Below are 21,977 nucleotides of genomic sequence, written 5' to 3' on the forward strand. Positions count from 1 at the left end.
TATATGTGCCTTTGTTGATTAATGAGACAGAAATGCAAATTGCATTCCAGCAGTTCATGTCATTCAGTTTCTGAAGGTCACATGGGTCGAATAAACCAATGAGGTAATTGCCATTTGACTTCCTCAAACTATAAAAATATGACAGCTATAACCTCATGTTCATCCACAAATAACAACCATGATTTCACAGATACAAGGTTGTGACAAGTCATTTCACAGTGAATTTAAAAATACACAAAGAGTCCAAAAATAGGTTCATATGGAAATAAGTAATATCACCACCAGCTAATAACAGCAAAATATTTTTTTATCCCTTCTTGCATGCAATATATGCATGGCAAAGTTCCATTTTTACTATTTAACTTTGTTAATTAGATAAATTGTTTGTAAAAAAAAAAAAAAAAAAAAAGACAACCCTGTGTTGTGTACTACATTTCATGATTTTCCCAGGTTTGCCACTGTAGAGTGGTCGTAACTTAAGACATAGGTTGGTACACTGATGTATACGTACAATCCCACCCCGTAAGGATTGGGAAGTCTTGCAACACCCCTTGCTCTAACTGCAGACATTGTTTCAGCGCACGTCAGCTACAGACCGTTTTTTCACCATCTGGAAACAGGAACACACTACATTCGATAGAATTGCCAGTACTACCTCATATGTCTTTGACATTTCGAAATCTTACGAGAACACCATCTGATCCCTAGTCAGATCCTCTGTTTTTCTTTTTTTTTAAGGGGTGACAGTCTGGTACAATGGTTCAAAAATGGGATTTTTTAACCCACAGGTTGCATGTTCAATCCCCCGGGTGAGCATCGTTATGTAACCTGCACTGCTTCAGTATATATCCAGCTGTATAAATCCTATGCACATTAAAATGAAAGCTGTACACTTACACTTGATAATGTCGTGAATGTAACCCCCCCCCCCTCCCCCTCCCTCTTTTGTAGTGTCATTGCTGCTTTTTCTCTCATGCTGCGTTTTGAACTGTATTTGTATCGCCATGCAAAAAAAAAAAAAAAAAAAAAGCTCGGAAACAGCTTTGCAGTTGCAGGCAACGTGCAGCATGAGAACATTTAAGGAGAGTGGCGCCGGGCGTATTCATCAGTTTATTCCGCTCACAGAGTCTTACGCCCGCGTCCTGCGATGTATACAAAATACAGCACACAGGGGGCTTTGCCTCTTTTTCGAGATCGCCTGGCTCGAGAGGGCAGGTTTTAGCCACCGTGTGAAAGAATCCGGGGCTGCGGCCGCATTAAGAACAATGGCCGCCGCTCTGTTCCGGAGGCCTGTCACTCACACGCGGCGGCGCATAATCCCGCGACGATCGAGGCGCTGAGGGGGCTCACCCTCGTAGTGCGCGGCTTTACCGGGGTAATTACCCCCCCCGAGAGGGGGTAAGAGTGCCCATTCATCCAGGGCCGGTCCTGAGAGCGGAGAGGGGCGAGGGGACGCTCATCACCAGGCTCGGGGCGTGAGCAAGAGAGTCTGGGGGCTGGATGTGTTTTCACCAGCACTGGATTTAAACCCTGGGGGAGGCGGGGGGGGGTCACTGCTATCCTGTGCCAAGGGAACATGGTGGTTCTGAGATGCATAGTCCTGCTTGGGTAGGATATGATGGGGGGGGGGCGGCTGGTGGGGTGAGGGGAGGTGGGGGTGGGGGGGCTGGTGAGGGTAGGTGGGGGGGGGGGGTTGGTGGTCATTGCTATCCTGTGCCAAGGGAACATTGTGGTTCTGAGATTCATAGTCTTGCTATGAATCTCAGAGAGGCATTGTGTCATTGAGATGGAGCAAAAAAATCTTTGGCGTACCATTTCCTGTTGCCCTTGGATTTACGTATTGAAATTCTCTGCGTATATCGAGCATATCAAGGTGGTGGATTAAGAGCAGGGAAAGCCCACTTTGGGGGGGGGGGGGGGGGGGGGGGGTGGGGGGGCGGGGATTAGCGCGTTTACTCGGGAGAACGCAGAGCGAAGCCGTGACGATCTTCACGGCTGCCAACCCTAACGAGCGCTGTCACCTCTCAGAGCCACGCTGTCACCCCTCAGAGCCGCACGCTGTCACCCCTCAGAGCCGCCCGAGCGCTGTCACCCCTCAGAGCCGCGCGCTGTCACCCCTCAGAGCCGCCCGAGCGCTGTCACCCCTCAGAGCCGAGCGCTGTCACCCCTCAGAGCCGCCCGCTGTCACCTCTCAGAGCCGCGCGCTGTCACCCCTCAGAGCCGCCCGAGCGCTGTCACCCCTCAGAGCCGAGCGCTGTCACCCCTCAGAGCCGCCCGCTGTCACCCCTCAGAGCCGAGCGCTGTCACCCCTCAGAGCCGCCCGCGCGCTGTCACCCCTCAGAGCCGCCCGCGCGCTGTCACCCCTCAGAGCCGCGCGCTGTCACCCCTCACAGCCGCCCGCTGTCACCCCTCAGAGCCGCCCGCGCGCTGTCACCCCTCAGAGCCGCCCGCTGTCACCCCTCAGAGCCGTGCGCTGTCACCCCTCAGAGCCGAGCGCTGTCACCCCTCAGAGCCGAGCGCTGTCACCCCTCAGAGCCGTGCGCTGTCACCCCTCAGAGCCGCGCGCTGTCACCCCTCAGAGCCGCGCGCTGTCACCCCTCACAGCCGCGCGCTGTCACCCCTCAGAGCCGCCCGAGCGCTGTCACCCCTCAGAGCCGCCCGTACGCTGTCACCCCTCAGAGCCGCCCGCTGTCACCCCTCAGACCCGCCCGCTGTCACCCCTCAGAGCCGCGCGCTGTCACCCCTCAGAGCCGAGCGCTGTCCAACTGTCACCCCCCTCCAACTGCAAAGCCTCCCTTTCCGGGGGCTGTCGAGCGGTGAGTCCTCGCTTAGGGGTCTCGTTTTCAGTTCAGTGCCTAGCAGTCTGATATATATATACAGTATATCGCCCATTTCATTGCACAACAGTGACTCCTCTGGTCTGCCCAGCGCCTGCAGTCTGTACATAAAGAGGGAAGCTGGCCGTATGTGCTTTGGAGGAGAGGACCTGCCTCACTGCTCTTTCCTGATTGGTTGAGGACTTCGAAGTAATGACACTGGCCTACGAATACAACTGGGCATTCTAAAATGGGGGAAAAAAGTAACTGCTGAAGAAAACTACCTTAGTGCCATGAAGGTTCATTATTTCAACGGATGCACATACCTTTATTAGATTGAATAAATTCCACAAGGAGCAAGTTAACGTGATGCAACATCCTGGATCCTGGATGACACACACTGTTGAGACTGTCACAGAAAAAGCACCCCTAGCCTGTCTCCTGCTCTGGGAAGGTGTCGTGTTCTTATACAGTAGGTGCCCACAGCTGTGACCAGGGGGGAGAATGCGTCGAACGCGAGCTTTGAGTCCGGCACTTAAGCCGCGAGCTGGACGGAGACAGAGCGCTCTTGCACATCACGTTAATAACAAGGCCAGTTGCTCTGCAAAGCCGCTTAGCAGCGAGCATTGCCAGATGGTGTGATGCGATGTGTGAACGCTGTAATCTCTCTTCAGCTGTCGCCGCACTTCTAAAGATATCGCCCATTAACGAGGAGCGGGCCTCCGCTCTTCACTTCCAAACGCTTCCAGCCCCAAATCTAGCTTGACCATTTTGGAGTCGGTACCTTTCAAATACTATGTTTGTGCAGTTTCTCTCGCCCTCTTGGGTAAATCTATACACTCTGGTTCTTATTGTTTGCTTGCATCTTTTGAGGGAGGGTAAGAAGGCACAGTACAGCTCCATTCAATAATAACTGACAAACATAACGGCTTGCATTTCATTTCAGGGATCTCTAAGCACCTTTCAGTGAAATGGGGGAGCTCATCTCAAACAACACCGGTCTCGTGCCCCCACAGGGGTGGGATGCTCGGCGGCCATTTTGGCAGCTGATCTCTCGCCACATATTAGTTGGGGTGGTGCCCCAATCCCACGTCTCTCCCATGAGCACCAGCCAGTAACCAGCAGCTCTGCACAATAGAAGCCTGGGTATGACATCACACAGCAGTGGTGAGGCTGTCAGGGCAGGTTTGGTTGGGGCGGGAGGGAGGAGGGGGGGGGGGGGGGGCGGCGGGTGGAGTTGGGAGTTGGGGGTGTGTGGGCTTGACAGAGGAGAGAGGCAACCATGAAAAGGGTGCGGGGTGCGTTTGTGGCGTGTACCAGGACAGGTGTACTGCTCTGGGGATCCAGTGGTTCCACCGTGCCCTTCTTCCACCGTGCTGCAGTAATAATTGGGGGGTGAGTCTGCAGGGGGGAAAACCCCCACCCCTGACAAGGGCTCAGTGAGAGCCCGCACAGGACCACCCACACCCAGTGTGAGGGTAAGGTTGGGCTTTTGTCATTATAAAGGATTCTGTAAAGTGTACATTGTGGTCGGGCCTATAACAGAAAAAACAGCAATGCCAACAGAAATCATCTTTTAGTGTTGTCGAAGTAGTATCACGCACTGCCTTTGGCAGGCTGCCCTCTCTATATTAACCCAAAAAATAAGACCCTCCGGGCAAAACCACAACCCGACCTGCGGTTTGAGAGTGTAAAAGTCACCAGGTGATAAGACTGCGTGGAAAGTGCAGGGTTTTATGTCCACATAAAGGACACGGCAGTAAGAGCTTCAGCTCATATTTATGTTTCACTCAAAAGCAATAAAACCAACACAGGAGGTCTAAGTTGTGGAAGAAACTGCCTTTTACATGAATTGTGAAAAGAAAAAAGGTTGGACTCAGTTCGGTTCAACAGTATTGAACAGGCTTTCAAAAAGCTCTTGGAAAGGTGCAATGTTGGCCATACAATACAAGAATGAACAACAGACACAAATAGCTAGCTAATAAAAAAAGTTGATTTCATAGCACATTCACAAACAAAATGGTTGTTTCTCTTATTTGTCGCAGTTGTGTTTACAACTCTTGTCACCTCCGAGCGCACGTAAGAGTTCTGTTTTATTAATAACACGCGCGATGCCTCAGGGCCTTGCCGCTTTCATCCAATGGCTGGACCACCGCACAAGACTGATAAATATTTCACAAGTCAAAGAGATCTCCTCCTCGCTGTACAGACAGCGCATAGATAGAGCATCAATAATGAATCGAGCATTATCTGCATGTCGTTCGTCAGACGCGCGTGCGATATCACAGGCTTATGAAGGGGGGCTTACTCAGCCTCAGCAGGAGTCTGGCTCAGGAGCAGCTGGGATTGCGAACTGATTGCAGATAGCTTCAATCATTCAGGGCACGTCATCGACAGTCTCAGGCCTGCTGACGCGCGTTCAAGATGACGAACGTTCGCGCCGATCTAAGTTCGCGGCGAACGGTTAATGTTGAACGATTTTAAATGAACATTCCATTTCGTTCGCCACCAATGCATTTAAAAAAAAATAAAAATAGAATGCGTCTTAACGGAGGGTCATTTTCGCAGTGGTTTCCACGATATTAGAGTAGACTACTTCACTGATAGCGGTCCTGACATGACAGATATTGCACGAGTATGCTCCGTATTGTCGTGTAGCGCAACTAATGAACAGGTCTGCAGAACTGAGCGATATGCCGAGGAAGTCATCCCTCGATATGATGATTTTACTTTTCGCTCACTTTTCAGGATGAAATGGGCCATCTCTCTGTTTTTCTTGTCAGCAGCAGTCATTGTCTTTTCGCGGGACTGTTCGGTAACATTAGCGAAAAGTTTGAATATGTTTGAGTATGTTTGCGAACGTTAGTCTTGAACGCACTTCTGGACTCAATCAACACCTGTCCTCAGCTCTGGCCTGCAATTAAATAACCGCTTTCCGTCTCTTTCCTTCGCAAGTGCAGTTTGCCACGTTCCGCGTGGACCCATACTACGCCGACAAAAAAAGTCTGCGCTGAAGAAAAAAGTAGCAAGTTCAAAACTGCCAATTAAATGCTGAGTGAATCCAAGACTCGGTCTCTCTGATAGTGTGATGGTCGGGATGTTATGCAAATTTGTGCGTATGAATGCCCTGCCGTGAAAGACAGCTACCCTCGAGCGTGGTTCTGGGTGTTGCCTCTTTTGTGAATTCACAAAGTGATGATGATAATATTAATAATGGATTTCATCTTTGTAGTGCCTCAAAACACATTACAGTGAAGGGGGAAGTTCACCTCAACCACCACAGGTATATAACACCTATCTGGACATAATGCACGGCATGCGTTTTGCACAATTCTCACAATACATTAGCTGGGGTAAAGAGGGAAGAAAATATCCAGCCAATTAAACCCATTTTTGTATTCAGTGTCCATATTGAAGCTGGGTTAGGAATTCAGCCACTGGATTGGGGAACTACTCCTTGCGACACATGCCATGGGATCCATAACAACCACAGTCGGTCACTAAACCTTGGTTTAGTGGTTTCATCTGAAAACGGGAATTGTCCAAGGGGCTGAGAGGTCCCCCACGGCGCCATCTCAGGGTCGATCTCAAAGTTCCACGCACGTCCCACCGGAACGGGAGCGCTGCATAGCGAAGAGGAAACGCAGTCGGGCGTGACGCTGGCTCAGCGTCACGCGCTGTGCCTCAGCAAACCGCCAAACACCCGTCTCCCCCCCGATTTACGGTTGCGCCAGCAGCCACCGCTGGCAACACAATAAATTAGCATCGGTGCTTAAACTGCTCTCACCCATATTACATGCTACCGTACAGTAAAGAAGAGCCATAATTACGACGAGCAGTCTTAGAGGCATTGCCTCTCCTGGCACCTGTCCACCCATCCCGTGTACTGTGAGCGGGCATGCACTTTATGTGGTCAGCAAAACTGTCTCACTCGCATAATTACCAAAGATGCACGTGCTACCCCATTAGCTTAATTGGCCTTAATTACGCTCTGTGTGCACTGTGCGTTTGTGTGTGTTGGGAAGGATGTGCACGTGTGTGTGTATGTGTGTGCGGTTAGGGGGAGGGGTGTGTTTGTGTGTGTGTGTGTGTGTGTGTGCACGCGCGCGATGGGCTTCCTTAAATACCAGGGAACAATGCGTCCCTCTCTCAAAAATTTTAAGCGGATTGTGAGTTATACCCAACCACCCCGAGCTTACGGCACCGAGCAGAGCTCCCTCTGATTTAAACTTCTCAGGTTTAATTTAGACGCTCTCTCCCTCTGTCAGCCCAGGGAAACGGGAACAATCAATATGAGCTGCAGATGCACATGGGGATCGTGCTCCAGCACATTTCAATTCAGGACGGAGGGACAGCCTGAGGGAGGGGGGGGGGGGAGACGGAAATCAGGATGGGGTGTGTATGTTGTTCTCCCAATGGATGCCTCGCGGGTGGGGGGCGGGGGGTGGGGGGGGGGGTTCGGGGGAATGGGGCATGCAAATGCTTTTAGGCACCTGCACTGATGACTAATTTAAAAATTCAGCTATGACTTATATAAAAGGGGGGAGGGGGGAGGGGGGGGGGGCTGGGCTCCAGCACCTGTTACCCATCCACCAACACAAAGACTTCCAACACCACCTCCACATCCTGTAGGTGCTTCACTGTGACTAATTACACTGAACACTCACACACACACACACACACACGCAATGCACGCACACACACACACACACACACACTGAGTCTCCCTGTCTGCCTCCAATAAACTAGAGCCTAGGATTCCTAGTGTCTTCTGCATTGCCTGACGCACACTGCTGTAGCCACCCTTGCAGGGTCAGGTGTTCAGGTGTCAGCAAAGACAGGACAACCCTGCCCGCTGTGTCTGTTTTTTTTTTTTCTCCCAAAGGAGCTAGATTAATGAGTGCAGTGTGAAACAGAGGACGCTCGCCTTGTCTCGAAGTGAAGGTCCTGTCTGCAGCCTTTCCTCAAATAGTCTTTGTTTATCTAAGAACGGGGAGCAACTGAGGCACACCGCTTGCCTGGATTCGCCAATGATGTGTACACCATTGCAATGCCATTTGGTCCACTTCCTACAATGATGGCGTCCCTGCCTTGTTAAAGAGAAGCCTTACTAAGCTCAAGGTTTCCGTGTTACCGGAATTAATTTTGAATTATTAGTTTTTGCGATTCAATCCAACATGTATTTTTTTAAAAATGTTTCTCTATTAGAAAAAGAAGAAGAATAAATAAAGGGCATGGTTACTCAAGGCCAATGGAAGAGTGGGGATTGCTTTTGTGCAGATTGAAAACCCAAGGGCTCTCGCTGTCCTATGCGGGGAACAACATGATCCTCTTTTGCGCTGTACTTTTTAGCTCCAAATCAAGGGCTGCTAATGTAATGGCAGGGCTATATTCATCTACATGATGATTCATCTCTCTTTCTGTCACACACGCACACACGCACACACAGGCACATGCACATACACACACTCACACACAAGCACATACACACACAACACACACACACGCACACACACACACACACAAAACTCACACACACGCACATACACACACATACACACACGCACGCACTCACACACACGCACACACACACGCACACACACACACACACACACACACTCACACACACGCACACACACACACACACATGCATGCACATGCATGCACACGCACACACACGGACACACACGCACACACACACACACACACACACACACATATACACACACGCACACACACGCACGCACACACACTCATACACACAAATGAGCAGGTGTGCTTAGGCTCTTGACTTGATGAGCAGGGAGATTACAGAGGCTCTTCAGTGGCCCAACATGCACTGGGCTTATGACTCAGCTCCCTTGTCTGCACACACAGGAGATGAGATCATTGAGGGTGACCAGCATGCATGTTTTCCCGCCCTCTTCCTGTTTCACCTCACTGAGAGCCATTCAAAAGCAAGCAACACCAAAGCGGTACCTGCATTCATCCTTCCTGTCGGCCATTTTGACTGAGAATGGACAGCCCTGTATGCCAAGGAGCTTGACTAATGTTGCTGCTGAGACAAATCAATTATTCATTTGAGTTTTCTTCATTTGATTCCTTTTTTTTTTTTAACCAAAATTATTTTCACTGTATAACTTACAACATTACTCCACACCATTAGCATTGTAGCCTCCACAACCCCTTATAATTGCAAGTAATGTACATGTCGCCTACACTGCAAAGGGAAAACGGTATATTAACTGCGCTGTTAAACAACTTATTTTTTCCATATAAGTCACATTGTAGTAGAAGAAGTAGTAGTAGTTTATTTAAACAAAAAAAATTTGAGACAAAGTCCCTTTGGGGATAAAATCACAGAAAGGTCACTTTCCACTGTGGAAATATCCCCAATATGCACCCCATAGGTTTAAATTCATGAGGCATATATACCAAGACAGCAGTCTATATATAAATAAATGCATTTATTTTCTTTCTGCGTTACCTGGCTAACCCTGCACTCTCTGTGCCTGATATTCATGAAGGCCTTTGCTGGTGTTTTCCTTATCAATGGCGAGACACAGAGGGGCGAGAACTCCCGCTCTTATGGGAGTTTCCGTCACAATAAAAAAAAAACAAAGGACAGAATGTACGTCTTTATCCGTTTTGATTGTTGTTTTTTATTGCAGAGCCAGAGAACGCGTCTGAAGAAGCAACCTTTAGACCTGAAGCAATAACACAGACTTTTCTGGGAATTGAACATCCGCGTTGGCAGAGAAGGTCACCGCCCGTTTTTTTTAAATCTGTTTTTGTTTTGGTTTTTTGGACCCGAGCGACTCCCATGACCCAACACGCGTTTAATTCAACTTGAAAACTCGGAGGGAAATCGTCTCGCCAGCCGAAATTAAATAGCCTTATAAGCGGAAAGATGGTGTTTCCCCTTTTCTCCCCCCCACAAAACAGCGCTGGCCTCCACGCATTTGCTACCGCCGATCTCCCTTATTGGGGTGACACGGGCCACAACACAAACCTGCTGTTTGTTTGTTTTTGTTTTTTTTTTTTGTTTTTTGCACTGTCGGTTCCAGGGTGAAGAAACTTTTGCATTTCAAGACTCCAGAGCTCTTTGGTTGATATGAATCAGCATCTAAAAATGGTTTTATTTCTCTTATAGATTTCAGCAGTTATGGGGTGGGGGGGGGGGGGGGTTGCCACAGTTCCTTGCTCAAATATGAGACCTATGTGTAAGCAGGGAAGGTTGGGGGATGGGATTTTATTTATTTTTTATTTATTGTAGCAGTGCATGATAACCACATAGTAACCAGAATATTATCCAGAAGGAACACTCGGTTGTATTATTCTGTTTGCCAGGGTAATCATTTGATGACAAGGAAAAAATGGGCAAACCCACGATTTTGCTAGAACACGAGCTGTCTAAGCTCAGGTGGTACCGTTGACAACCATGGAACCAGGACTTCTGCAGACTCTTATCTCAGACCTTAATATCACGAATGCAGTCGAATTAGAGAACAGAAATTCAATAAAGCACACGCCTCCGTGTTCCAACAGGAACGAGAAAATAATGCGAGTACAAAATGGCATACCCAATACTTTCTGTAGAGGTGTACCTATTAGGAAAGGCATTGCCAAAAAAAAAAAAAGGAAAAAAAAAGGAATCCCTCAGTATTTGTGAGATAATTAAATCTGCACTGGGGGAACACAACACGAAAACAAGACTGGAGCCTATTAAAGGAGTCACAGATTCCACAAATTTCCCGCATTCTGTTTCTCCTCCCTCCTTTCCCCTGGGCGGACTGTCAAGCAGGCGATCTCCCATGTTCTCGACGAAAGTAGCGCTAAAATATGCAGCTTGAAGTATGGAGCGAGATCTGCAGCCTAGCTAGATACAGCCAGCGAGAACGGGAACGAGAACGGGGAGCGCTCTCTGGCTCCCCCGGCTGTGGCGGGGGTGGGTACGGAGGCACAGATGGGGCGTTGGGGCAGCCTCGGTTCACCCCCGCGCTGCGTTCGCGTTGTCACCGGCCGGCCGAGCCACAGAACGCGACCGGCGCGGTCGTCCAGATGACGCCGAACAGCTGCCCTGCGTAAGGCCGGCGCTGGGAGGAGCCCGCGAAGGCAGAGGAACAAAAAAAAAAAAACACCCCCCTAGGGGACGTTACAAGATGACACCAGAGAATGAAGAGACATTATTCTCACGTACCGTTTTAAATGCTTCTGGGAATCGGAGAATAAAAACGGGGTATATGCAGAGTTCATATAAATCTTCTCCAATTTTCTAATCCTTTGTTGCAGGCGTTGCCCTACTCCATCTTTAACAGTTTCTTTTTTTTTTTTTTTTTTACTGCTGCATGCTGGGGTTTTTTTCTTGGTTCCAAGGAATTGTACAGAAAATATAATTTTGGCTCATCCCACTGATTCTGACAGAGCTGTTGATTTGAGCTCAAATCAGCCTGAAGATCAGCTTAAGCACCAGAGCCTGAGCAGACCAGATTGGCTGGAATGAGGGGAACGGGTCTGATACACAGATCACTGTAGATCTTGGGACTTGCGGCCTGCAGGCAAACTCTCTCCAAATGTACATGCCTGCCTCCCTCCTCACAGTCAGGCTAAAATCTCTGGCGTCTTTCTTATTTCTTTACCCAGTCGACGCATTTGATGCAAGGGAGCAGAACAGCGGCGAGGTCTGCAGCTTCCTTCTGTCTGAGCGCTCACCGCACTTTCACCGCACGTACAGATCCAGCGAGACCGGGGCACCCTGGCGGGACGGCGGGGGATTGGCTGCTGCTTTCTGGCAGCTCCCCTGACACAGCTCACTACGCCCACCCCGCCACAGCCCCCCCTCCACCCCCCCCACACCAATTCAGAGCCAGTAACGGCTGAGCAAGCTGCACAGTCCGGGAGAGATCCCCCCCCCAGTCTCACTCGTGAGCAGCGTACCGCTCAGACCAGCTGAGGACACGTGCAACAAGCACTCCTCGCCCGCACAGGGGCGGAGGTGGGATTTTGGGGGCGGGAACGAGACGCGACAGGGATGACTCTGCTCACAGCAGATGTGTAAGGGAGCCTAATTATCTTTCTGCTCAAGGCAGTGAGCCCCAACCTCAGCACTTCCAACCCCCCCCCCCCCCCCACCTCCTCCCTTCGGGGCTGCTGGAGAGGTACACAAACGCAGTCAGACGGGAATGCCTTCCTCCGGTCCTAGGTGAACTGCTGACTGGGGCACAAATGCGGGAATACCCTCTGCAGTGGACCCTGGTCACCAGACCCCCCGCCCACCCGCCTGCCTCCCCCATATATAATACATCACATGACCAGAAAGGCCCACTTTCTCACTTCCACAATTGGTGCAATCCCACCCCCCCCCCCCCCGCCCCCCCGACTCCATCTTAAAAACACGGCATGCCATTCTTCCCCGCCATCTATCTCATCACTTAAACGCACAGCTAAACCGCACATTTCAGCACCGTGAGTTGAAGTCCAGTTTACCCAATTTGCCTTTCTTTTACTTAAAAAACAAAAAAAATCTTGTCAATTAAACATCAGTGCATGTACCTTTGAGGATATGCCTGGCCTGAGTCACTGCACAAGCCAGAATTGTGCTATTTTCATTGCCATTGGTGCAACAGCATTTGCATGTGTGGAGAAGGGTGAGAATGTGGGGGTAGGCTGTAAAGACTGTTTAACCCATTGCCGACCAACGTTGTATTGTGAATCTCAAAGAGAGATACATCCTCACTGCGAGAAAGCATTGTTGCTTTTAGATTATTTAGACTGAGCATACCTCAAACTGTATTTGAAACCGATGCAGAATGATGTAAACGCTTGCAATACTATGGCAAAATGTCTTCGAGAGAAACGAGCAGATACAACAGACCTTCTAGTCAATCAAATACATTTCCTTGATACAGTTTCATATAAATTAAAGACTACAAGGAGCAGTGCTTTGCCAGAAGCAAAATGCTAAATTAGAACCATTGCAAAATACAATAATATTAAGAAAGAAGATGAATTATACAATGATGAGGAGAAAGAAATGCTTGCTTGATTTTGCTTGATTTGTTTAAGGGTATTCTTGTAGCACATGACAATCTAATTAAATAATATTTCGGCACCTTTGTTTTAATGCCACAAATGAATAATTATTATCTCATAATTCTGATATTATTGAACCCCTGATAATTTTTGTCAAACTTAAGCCAATGTTGATAATTACCCGATGAAGAGCAGTCTCTATGTGGATCAACCACAGTCAAATGCTCTAGACATATCTACACAACACTAAGTATTTAAAATATCCAGTAGAGAAACCCACAACATTTGAGGAGGCAGCATTCAGCTTCACCAGGCAATTCACAAAGACAATCTATTATTTCTCAAAGTTAGTCATTCACTGAAACTTGATGTCATTTCAAAGGCATCTCTAAATCCTCTGAACTGTGGATATTAAGCATCTATAATCTGGTTCAATCTGCACGGATCTACATGGATATACGTCACATCATAGATACCACATGGGTTATCCTATACAAGCTGATACTCTCTTGTTTTAAATATATAAAATAACAGAAGCATTCGGGAATTGTGATTCCATAACTGTGTGGGCTTTGAGCGAGTTATTTCAAATTCCCTTGGCTCATATGACCGCAATAATAATAATTAAAAAATTATATTATTCTTTTGAAAAATAAAATAATAAATAAATAATCGCATGTGTTATCCGTAATGGAGAACAAATCATTTCAGCACGGAGTAGGAGTGGGCAGGCGAGTAAGAGTGAAACTGTAACGAGCGCGTAAGAGGCAAACCGCGCGTTGGTATGTGTTATCGGGCCAGAAAACCCTCTCCAATCGCCTCCGCCGCTGAATTATGCCAAATTCGTCACGTGAGTCAAAATACGTTTTAACATCACTACGCTGTCGGGCCAGCTGATCACATAGCCTACTACAGACAGTCCTACTTGTACCATATATGGCAGTCAAAAGAACTTTTCACTGGCCTCATAAAAATTAATAGGCTAACTGCAGTAGTTTCTATGGAAACTACAACTCTCGGTGAAGGAGTTTTTCACCTCTTAAGGTTAGTGTCATATTAAGACTGCATTGCCCCGGGGTAGTCATTCAGATTTTTAATAATTCATATTAATTATTAGGTATAATAACATAATTAAATTATAATTTATTCGTGAATTTGTGTTTGGCCGAATCGTTTAGCGTGTAGGTCATTAAATGAACAAAATAAAACAAAAAATATATATTATTACGGGCTACAAAAATGCCTTTAAAATTAATCTTATAGATTCACCCCCAACAGATGTCGATTTTTTTTCCACCTCCAACGGGGGCGAGCTGTGCCGATGGAGGAGGTAGGCTTGAGCAGTTGGACAGGCAGACGAAATAGCTATGAGGTTATCGACTGAAAGCCGTATGCCTAACTCCATGATCTTATGCCTATTCATGTATATTTTTAATAAAACAACGGTAGGCTACTGAATTCGAACACATACTGTACTTGTTACATGTTGGCTACGATAGCCTGTGGATGACTTAATATGGGAAACAATTACACTCACGAGGTTCTAAAAAGGCGCAAATGTTTTAGTGAGGATAATTTTACATCTATTAGGTCACTACCTTATACGTTGAGTGGAAGTGATTTTTTTTTCTTTTTTTTCTCTCGAGTGAACTGGTCTTACCCGAGACAACCTCTACGTTTAGGCTACCGTGCTACAGTGATATAACAGTGCTTGTGATTCACTTACAGAAATCAATGCGGGTTTATATGTAAACGCAAATAACCGACGTTTTTAAATAAACAGGATTATTGTAACAGCTACAGAAATTACAATGCCAATCATCATCACCATCATCCCTTTTAGGAGTATGATAGACTCTTTGATCATAAATTCGAAGCTGTTTCATGACTTAACAGTAGGCTATATTCGTTTACAGTAGAAGCACATGATCCACGGGAAGACTTTGTCCTTTATTGAGACACACGATACAGAGGCTTCATATTATCAAGTCTAAGAGAAACGTTCTGTGTATTTGCTCAAAGCACTTATTTACCTCCGTTGAATCAGATATATGAATAACAGGCTCCTTTTCACAATGCTCTGCACAGTATGCCGTGGTATTGTTATCTATTGCCATCAACTTTGCTCTCAGTAAAAAACATGCGATCCACCTGGTACAATGAAATAAATGGTTCGCATATGTTCCACTCCACACTTGAGTAAATACAAATTCTACTTGAGAAGCTATGAGAGCAAAATCACCTGTTTCCCTCTCACCCAACGCGAAACCCGCGTGTATATATAACCTACATCGCGGTCTTACCTGCCACAGTATATCGGTCCATGTAATTCAGAACGTTTCCAAAACTGAGTATCCCTGCAGCGGCCGCGGGAGACCTGCATCTCAGAAGAGAAGCGCGGAATTTCTGCCCGGGTTTGCACGGGTGGAGATCGGCGGTCGGTTTCAGACCGGGGCTCATTGTGCCAGAGAGCGTGTGGACCAAGTCCGACTTGCCGCAGCTGTCCAGCTCGCATCCATCACCCTCCACACACATCTTCTGGCACGATAGATCCAGCGCAACGAGAATTAACCGCAGAGCCTTGGAACTGCAGTGATCCAGAAAGAGAAAATAACTGTAGAAAACGTAATCGGAACTGAAATGCCGTTCTCTTATGGGTTCGTAGACGCGGAGTTATCCTGGTTCATGTTTTACCAGCAGTGTGGTGACCGTAGCTACCGTTCCGTTACTATCGCCTCGCAATAGAATAGGCTATAACTGGGTGTGGCGGGCGATACAAACTCCTCCCTTACATCGCCAGTGGTACCTGATGTTTCGGGAATGCGGGGGATTGCTACTTCATAAACAACATAGCTTAGTATCGGAGCAAGGAAAGGCAGCAAGTGTCAATTGCTCAGCCATGCCAAACGAATAACAGCGTACTTTGTTTTAAAGCGTTAACTCCACGGAAAATAGGAAAGAGAAGCGGTAGGCTACGCGTTGACACATTGGTATGTTTTACAGGACAGTCCTGCAAAAAAAAAAAAAAAAACCGCTTCACTGAGAAAAATAACATGATTCTGCAATAAATTATAGATATTCCAAATCCCGTCATTGGGCGATATGGCCAGTCTGCCCCCCTCCCCCCCTCCCAAGTTTCTCCCCAAGTTGCACAATTGAACACAACAGCAGTGCGCAGAAACGGTTTTGTTCCCGTATACATGCACGCGAGTCAAAAATGGATCAGGTTGCATCTTAAAAGAAACAACTCCGAAGCATTGTCTAGAATGACGCGGAACGAATGAAATAGTGCTGAAGTAGCCTGTCTATCGCAATTGCACTTATATGGCGCAGTAATATTGATTGGTCTAATGGGTTTTTATCTAACTGCGAGCTATTTTATGTCCATTATTTTGCAACAGCACAATACGCTTTCAGCCGTCCACCATTCAATTAGTCATGTTTTTGGCTGTTGAAGGTCATGTTTTGCTGCGATTGCATCACGACACAATAACCACTATAGCACCGCTGAACAAAACAGGCGATTCTGTTTTATACATAAAAGCAGGAGAAAGTCAGTGGGCTATAGGTATCAGCCCTTCTGGACATTCGAAAAAGCAGGAATGCGATCTTTTGTTCTCCAACATATGTTCAGTGGGGCAACCACGTGGGCCAGTGTGGAGATTATATGCGTGATGCCAAAAAGATACATTCGTTCTCCTAAAATTTCATTTGTAATTCTGTGATACTCTCATCCCTGGATCTTTCATATACCGCACATTACTACTGGTGCACTAACGTTTAATGCGAAATCTTCGGAGTTTATTTTCAAAGTTAAATAACTCTGATAGTTCTGTCCTTGACTATTTAAAATTTTTTTAAAACATATTCACAGGCGGCCAGATGTAACTTACAAACTGGAAGATGGTGTTTCCATTTATCCTGGCAACCCTTTGGCAGACCCACTCTGTCTGTTTCTGCATCATTAACTTGGCAATGAATTAAACACTTCAACTTAAACAGTTCACTTTAGTTTCAACAATAGAGTTAGTTTAACGAAGAAAACTTGTTAGATCCAGCATTGAATGGCGACAGTTTATGTAATACTACAGGTTATTTAAAAATGATCCGAAATGAAATAAGCGGTATTTATAAGCCCGTAAGTACTTACCATCAGTATGAACGAAACATTGACCTATACAGGCCTTGAAGCACCAGACACCAGAGGGAATTTGAATTCGACATTCAGCATCAACGTCTGTATGACGATCGAACGGTTTAGACAGCGTTACACCCACGGAGGTTTCTGATATGTCTATTCAAAAAGATCAACACCATGGTCACTCGACGAAGATCATGTTGGCGAAGACATTGTCCGGAAACCAAAAACAGGAATAGTATGCCACCCACCATACCATTTGTTGATCAATCTGGGTCAAACGGTAAGTTCTTAAGACTAGTACCACACACTATGATCTGTTTTCATCGGCAATCTATCCAACTTTAATACTTCCTGGAACTGTACTCGCCTCACTGCCGTCTTGTCAATTGCATTTCGCGTTTGCAATGTTGGAATAAATATTCAGAACCACGGACAGCTCTCGCGGTGTGAAAAGCGACGGAGGTCGATGCTGGTACAAGATGGGAGGCAAAAAAATAGGTCCTAATTGCCTAATTGTTTGTCGCACTCTGTTGCCCCTGTCACTTGTGGCTGTATGAATGAAAATGATCGGTTAACGATAACCTGCCCAGGCGCATATTGACATACCGTAGTACGTCTCTGGACCGATGTGGACTGTGATTGATCAACAGCCGTCAGCCAAACTGGAGGCATCGCTAGTCCTAGTGCATGAGTGTTATTATAAAACAAAACAAAAAAGACTCACCTTTTACCAAAGAAAGGGAAATGGTAAGTGAGACCAGACAAACGGAGGTCACAGCATTGTTGTGACACACTGTTTCTGTTTTTTGCATCCATGGTGTCTGTTTGGATTAGAAAAATAGTGGGGGTTCTTTTATATAAAAGGAAGAAAAAGTCAGACCTGTGTGAGGCAATGCACTGATCTGATTTAAAGCTCGAATATGTCAGAGAGCTACTTGTTCTACTGCCACTGTATGGCTGCTTGAATTTCTAAACTGTATCTCAAAAAATGTTCTGCAGAAAAAAAACTCCTCTGTTTATGTGAGCATAGCCACATTTTGTGAAGCAGTGTTTGCTGCTCATGTTATTGAATGCTTTAAAAGGCTTAGCTTGCCTTAAACAATGCTGTCCAATAAATTATTAATCAAAACACCTACTATCTGCGGTATACACATTCACTACCAACTGATAAGAATAATACAAGACCTAGGTCACAGAAGGGTTTGTCATTGCCTGAGGAAAAAACTAGATAAATCAGTTGAGTTTAGACTTAATTAGACATTCATATTGTAACTATGCTCACTGCCGTTTCTTTTTGAAGGAAGCTTTGGATGAAAAATCACACTTCTGGTTGGAACCAAAGGAGAAAACAGAGCATGTTCTGGTAAATGATTCACAAAGACAACATGCATGGGATTTCTTTGGAACCCCCTGATGCCAACACCAATCTGGTGCCAAAGGCAGTTATGTACTGTACATGCTAAGGAGTTCCTTCCAGTCCTGTTCTATGATGCAGGCAGAGTTTATAGCAGTCACTCAAATACTTTCATTCTGTGGTCTGTTAGGAGGATCAAATCAAATTGAGGAATTGGGGGTTGGGTGGGGGGGGGGGGGGGGGGGGGGGGGTGTATGATATGATGGCTTTGAGGCATGCAGCTAGGAAAAAGATTCAGATTTTTTCACACTAGGTGAACTCCAGGTACCTGTTTCATATATTTTTTTAAATAAATCTCAATTGGCTCGGCACCCTGCTCTTCTATTGTATATTATTACCAACCGCACAAGGGAAGGATAGTTTACAATGGAAGCATCCAATCTCCTAGAATGGCCTTGGCATGAGGTGGGAGGCCTCGAAAACCCAAAATTAGGTGCCTGAAATATTATATTTATGACACAAGCAGACAGTACATGAAGTATCAGTGTGCCTTTCCCCTGTGAAGGGGACGGTGACTTTGAACAGAATGTTCAGCGCTGACTGGAATTTTGTCACGTCTGGCCCAGCGCCTAGGCTCAACCGAGGGGGGGTGGGGGGGAGGTGGGGGTGTGCGCGGCGAGACAGGTTCAAGTTCACCCCACATGAGCTGAACACATCACAGGGAGTGACATTAACTGGTCCAGGGGACAATGTCCACAGGTAAAATAAAGGTAACCTGGAAACCAAAATAAGCAAAACACAAACCATCTCATCTTAACGTGCAGGTAAGTGACTGCTTTTGGTCTGAATCTTGAGAGAGAACATTTGTGCTTTTCCAATTCACCCTTGCATGCGTGCTGTTTGCGGCTATCCATTGCTATTTAGACCGATGGTATTCTGTTCTGTTTATACAATTCCATTGCTGTCACCTCACAGAAGCACCAAAACTAAAAGTGACTCTGATACTTCTTTACTATCATAAAAATAAAGCTGGAGAGACTTTCTGCACTGCCATTTGCCTGAGCATGCCGTCATATTTTTCACTATGAGCATAATAACCGACTGTAGAGGTATGTAACGGACACCACACGCAAAGGAATTGTTAAATGACAAAATAACAAGTGTATGAATTGTTGCAGCTCATGGAGTTGCCTCTTGTGAGATTTTTCAAACCATGACAAGATATCGATTGCAGTATTTTTCAGTCCCATGCATGTAGAGTTGGAAATGCACGTGCCCAAAGACTCCGTGTCTCAAACCCACAGTTAAACTGGCGAAATTCCAAAGCAATGATCACTGGCACAGTTTCAGAGCCGAGCCAAGGAGCTAAAACAGATAGACTGAACCCATGAAGCAGTTCTGCTTGATTACTTTTAAGTTAATTTCTCCAATGAACACTGCCACCTAGTGGCAGGCTTTATTCCACCCTGCATATTTATTTCATACGTACAAGGCATCCACTGGTACCCATCATGCGGTGAATCTGTTTTCCCTCAAACTTTAAAAAGGATCCCGTACACGTTGCACAAGCAGAGTCGGTAGGTTTTCATAAATATTACCGCCATTCATTAAAAACAAATATATATATACCAGAATGGAAAATAATGAGAGTAAAAGCCATTGGTTTCCAATCAGGTCCAGTGATTGGAAATTCAGTTTAAAGCTTGTACCATAAGTCCCATAAATTATTCATCAGAAATAGGCATCAGTGGGTGTTCTGGGGAAATACAAATTCAATGCGGTTACAAAACTGCTGTTTTGACCTGGATTGAAACATGGATGTGTGGCTCTGCCGTGGTATCTTTAGAAATGGTCATATAGCCTCAGTTGATGGAATATAAATCAAGTGGAATAAAGATTCAACAGAATGTGAAAATTACTTAATAAAAACGTCTGCAGTGAGTGGCTGAGAATTGATGGGGGTTGGGTGGAAAGGATTCGGCTTCAATTTTCAGAAAGCAAAAAGCAACAGAGAGAGCTTTCATGAAACACATGAATTTTTAAACAGGTTTGTTTGAACTAATGAAGGGCTGGTTTTAAAACTCACAAACACCAACTTGAACTGAATATTTTCACACTCATCACAATGGAACAACACTGGATCCATATGATTAGACTAATTGCTAAGCATTTACATTTTAATAAGAAAAACATATGTCCCACTGATTTGTTAACCCTTTCATAGATCTGTGCTACGACTGAGAATACAGCATTTGAAGTGGGTTTGTGTGTTGCAGCTAACAGGCTTTCACAGTTCTACAAGGCTATGGAATTGTTCCGGAAGTCATTTCTGGATCTGGTATCACAGACTGTGACATCACCAGCTGCCATAACTGTCAGATGTAGAATGTGTTGATGTAGCACAGCACCAACTGACACTTGAAAGTGTTCCGCAGATGCAATCACATCAGACGCTTGCAGTGAAAGATGTTACAAGCTGCTTGGTGATAGATTGCTTTGGGTTGGAAAAAGAGGAACACAATATAGCAGCCACTCACGATTCTGAGCAAACCTGGTGTTATGTGAAGGAGAAAATAATCATCTGTAAATAAAGTTCAGTCTATAAGTATTTGGACAGTGACAAAATTGTGTTGTTTTTGGTGCAGTACTCCAGCAAACTGGATTTCAAATAAAACAATGAATATGAGGTTAAAATGCACTGTCAGATTTAATTTGAGGGTATTTACGACCAGATCGGGTGGTCCAGAATTACAGCCCTTTTTTTTACACAGTTCTCCCATTGTAGGGGACCAAAAGTAATTGGGAAAATTAACAAAAAATATTAAATACAGCCGTCATATTTAGAACTTGGCTGCAAATCCTTCGTATTCGATGACTGCAACCCGTCGACATCACCAGATTGCCGTGTGTCTTCCCTGTAGATTCTCTGCCAGGCCTGTACTGCAGTCATCTTCAGCTCCTGTTGGTTTCTGGGGACTATGCTCCTCCATTCTTGCCTTCAGGATGTACAGCTTATTGCCCCGAAAAAAAGAATTGGTTACTTTAGCGGTATATGTGGGGTCATTGTTCCGCTGCAAGGTGGACTGCCGTCCAGTGGGTCAGGGCCGCAGTGTGTCTTGCTCGTGCCCGGGACAAGATGATCTCAAACCCCCCCCCCCCCCAAATGTATTTATTTATTTATATAGCACTTGTCAAGCGTGTCGCATAGTTTCCAAAACAAAGACATAAATTAACGGCCAGGTGACTTACACAAAACCAAACATCAAAAACTCACAGGACTCCAAAAGCAATATGCTCAGTATCAGATCAGAACGTATATAAAATAAAATAGGTATGAAATAAACATAGTACATGCACTCAAAATTGGGACACTTTCAGTTAGATACAACAAACCTTCTTGCCATATATAACAGTCTTCTATAAGCTAATAAACTCATCCACACACTGGTCTAGTTTATTACACCACGTTCCTGACATTAATAGTCATAACGGCACATCCTGTCAATATTTGCGCTGTTTACTTCTGTTTTGTCGCGACATCCGACAGTTTCTGCGCAGCCACGCGCAGTTTTGCACCTTGAATGCCACTGTGCTTCTGGCTGCCCCGTGGGCCATTGTGCGCATGCTCGAATTG

At 46.0% G+C, this 21,977-nt stretch overlaps 1 protein-coding gene across 2 annotated transcripts in view; it reads right to left on the reverse strand.

Moving 5' to 3' along the window:
* The window catches only part of LOC118210448 (protein spinster homolog 2-like), a 64,076-nt gene extending 46,595 nt beyond the window's left edge, over positions 1–17,481 (reverse strand). The window contains exons 1-3 of one of the 2 annotated variants that reach the window (XM_035386659.1): positions 17,238–17,480; positions 16,999–17,142; positions 15,152–15,435 (exon numbers count right to left, since the gene is read on the reverse strand). In XM_035386659.1, the coding sequence (XP_035242550.1) occupies positions 15,152–15,383 (232 nt within the window). In that variant the 5' untranslated portion in view covers positions 15,384–15,435; positions 16,999–17,142; positions 17,238–17,480. Of the gene's footprint in view, positions 1–15,151; positions 15,436–16,998 lie in introns of both variants that reach the window. The other variant, XM_035386660.1, reaches the window with a different exon arrangement.
* Positions 17,482–21,977: the final 4,496 nt, after the last annotated feature.

The sequence above is a fragment of the Anguilla anguilla genome, chromosome 12, assembly GCF_013347855.1.
Source record: "Anguilla anguilla isolate fAngAng1 chromosome 12, fAngAng1.pri, whole genome shotgun sequence".
Lineage (NCBI taxonomy): Eukaryota > Metazoa > Chordata > Actinopteri > Anguilliformes > Anguillidae > Anguilla > Anguilla anguilla.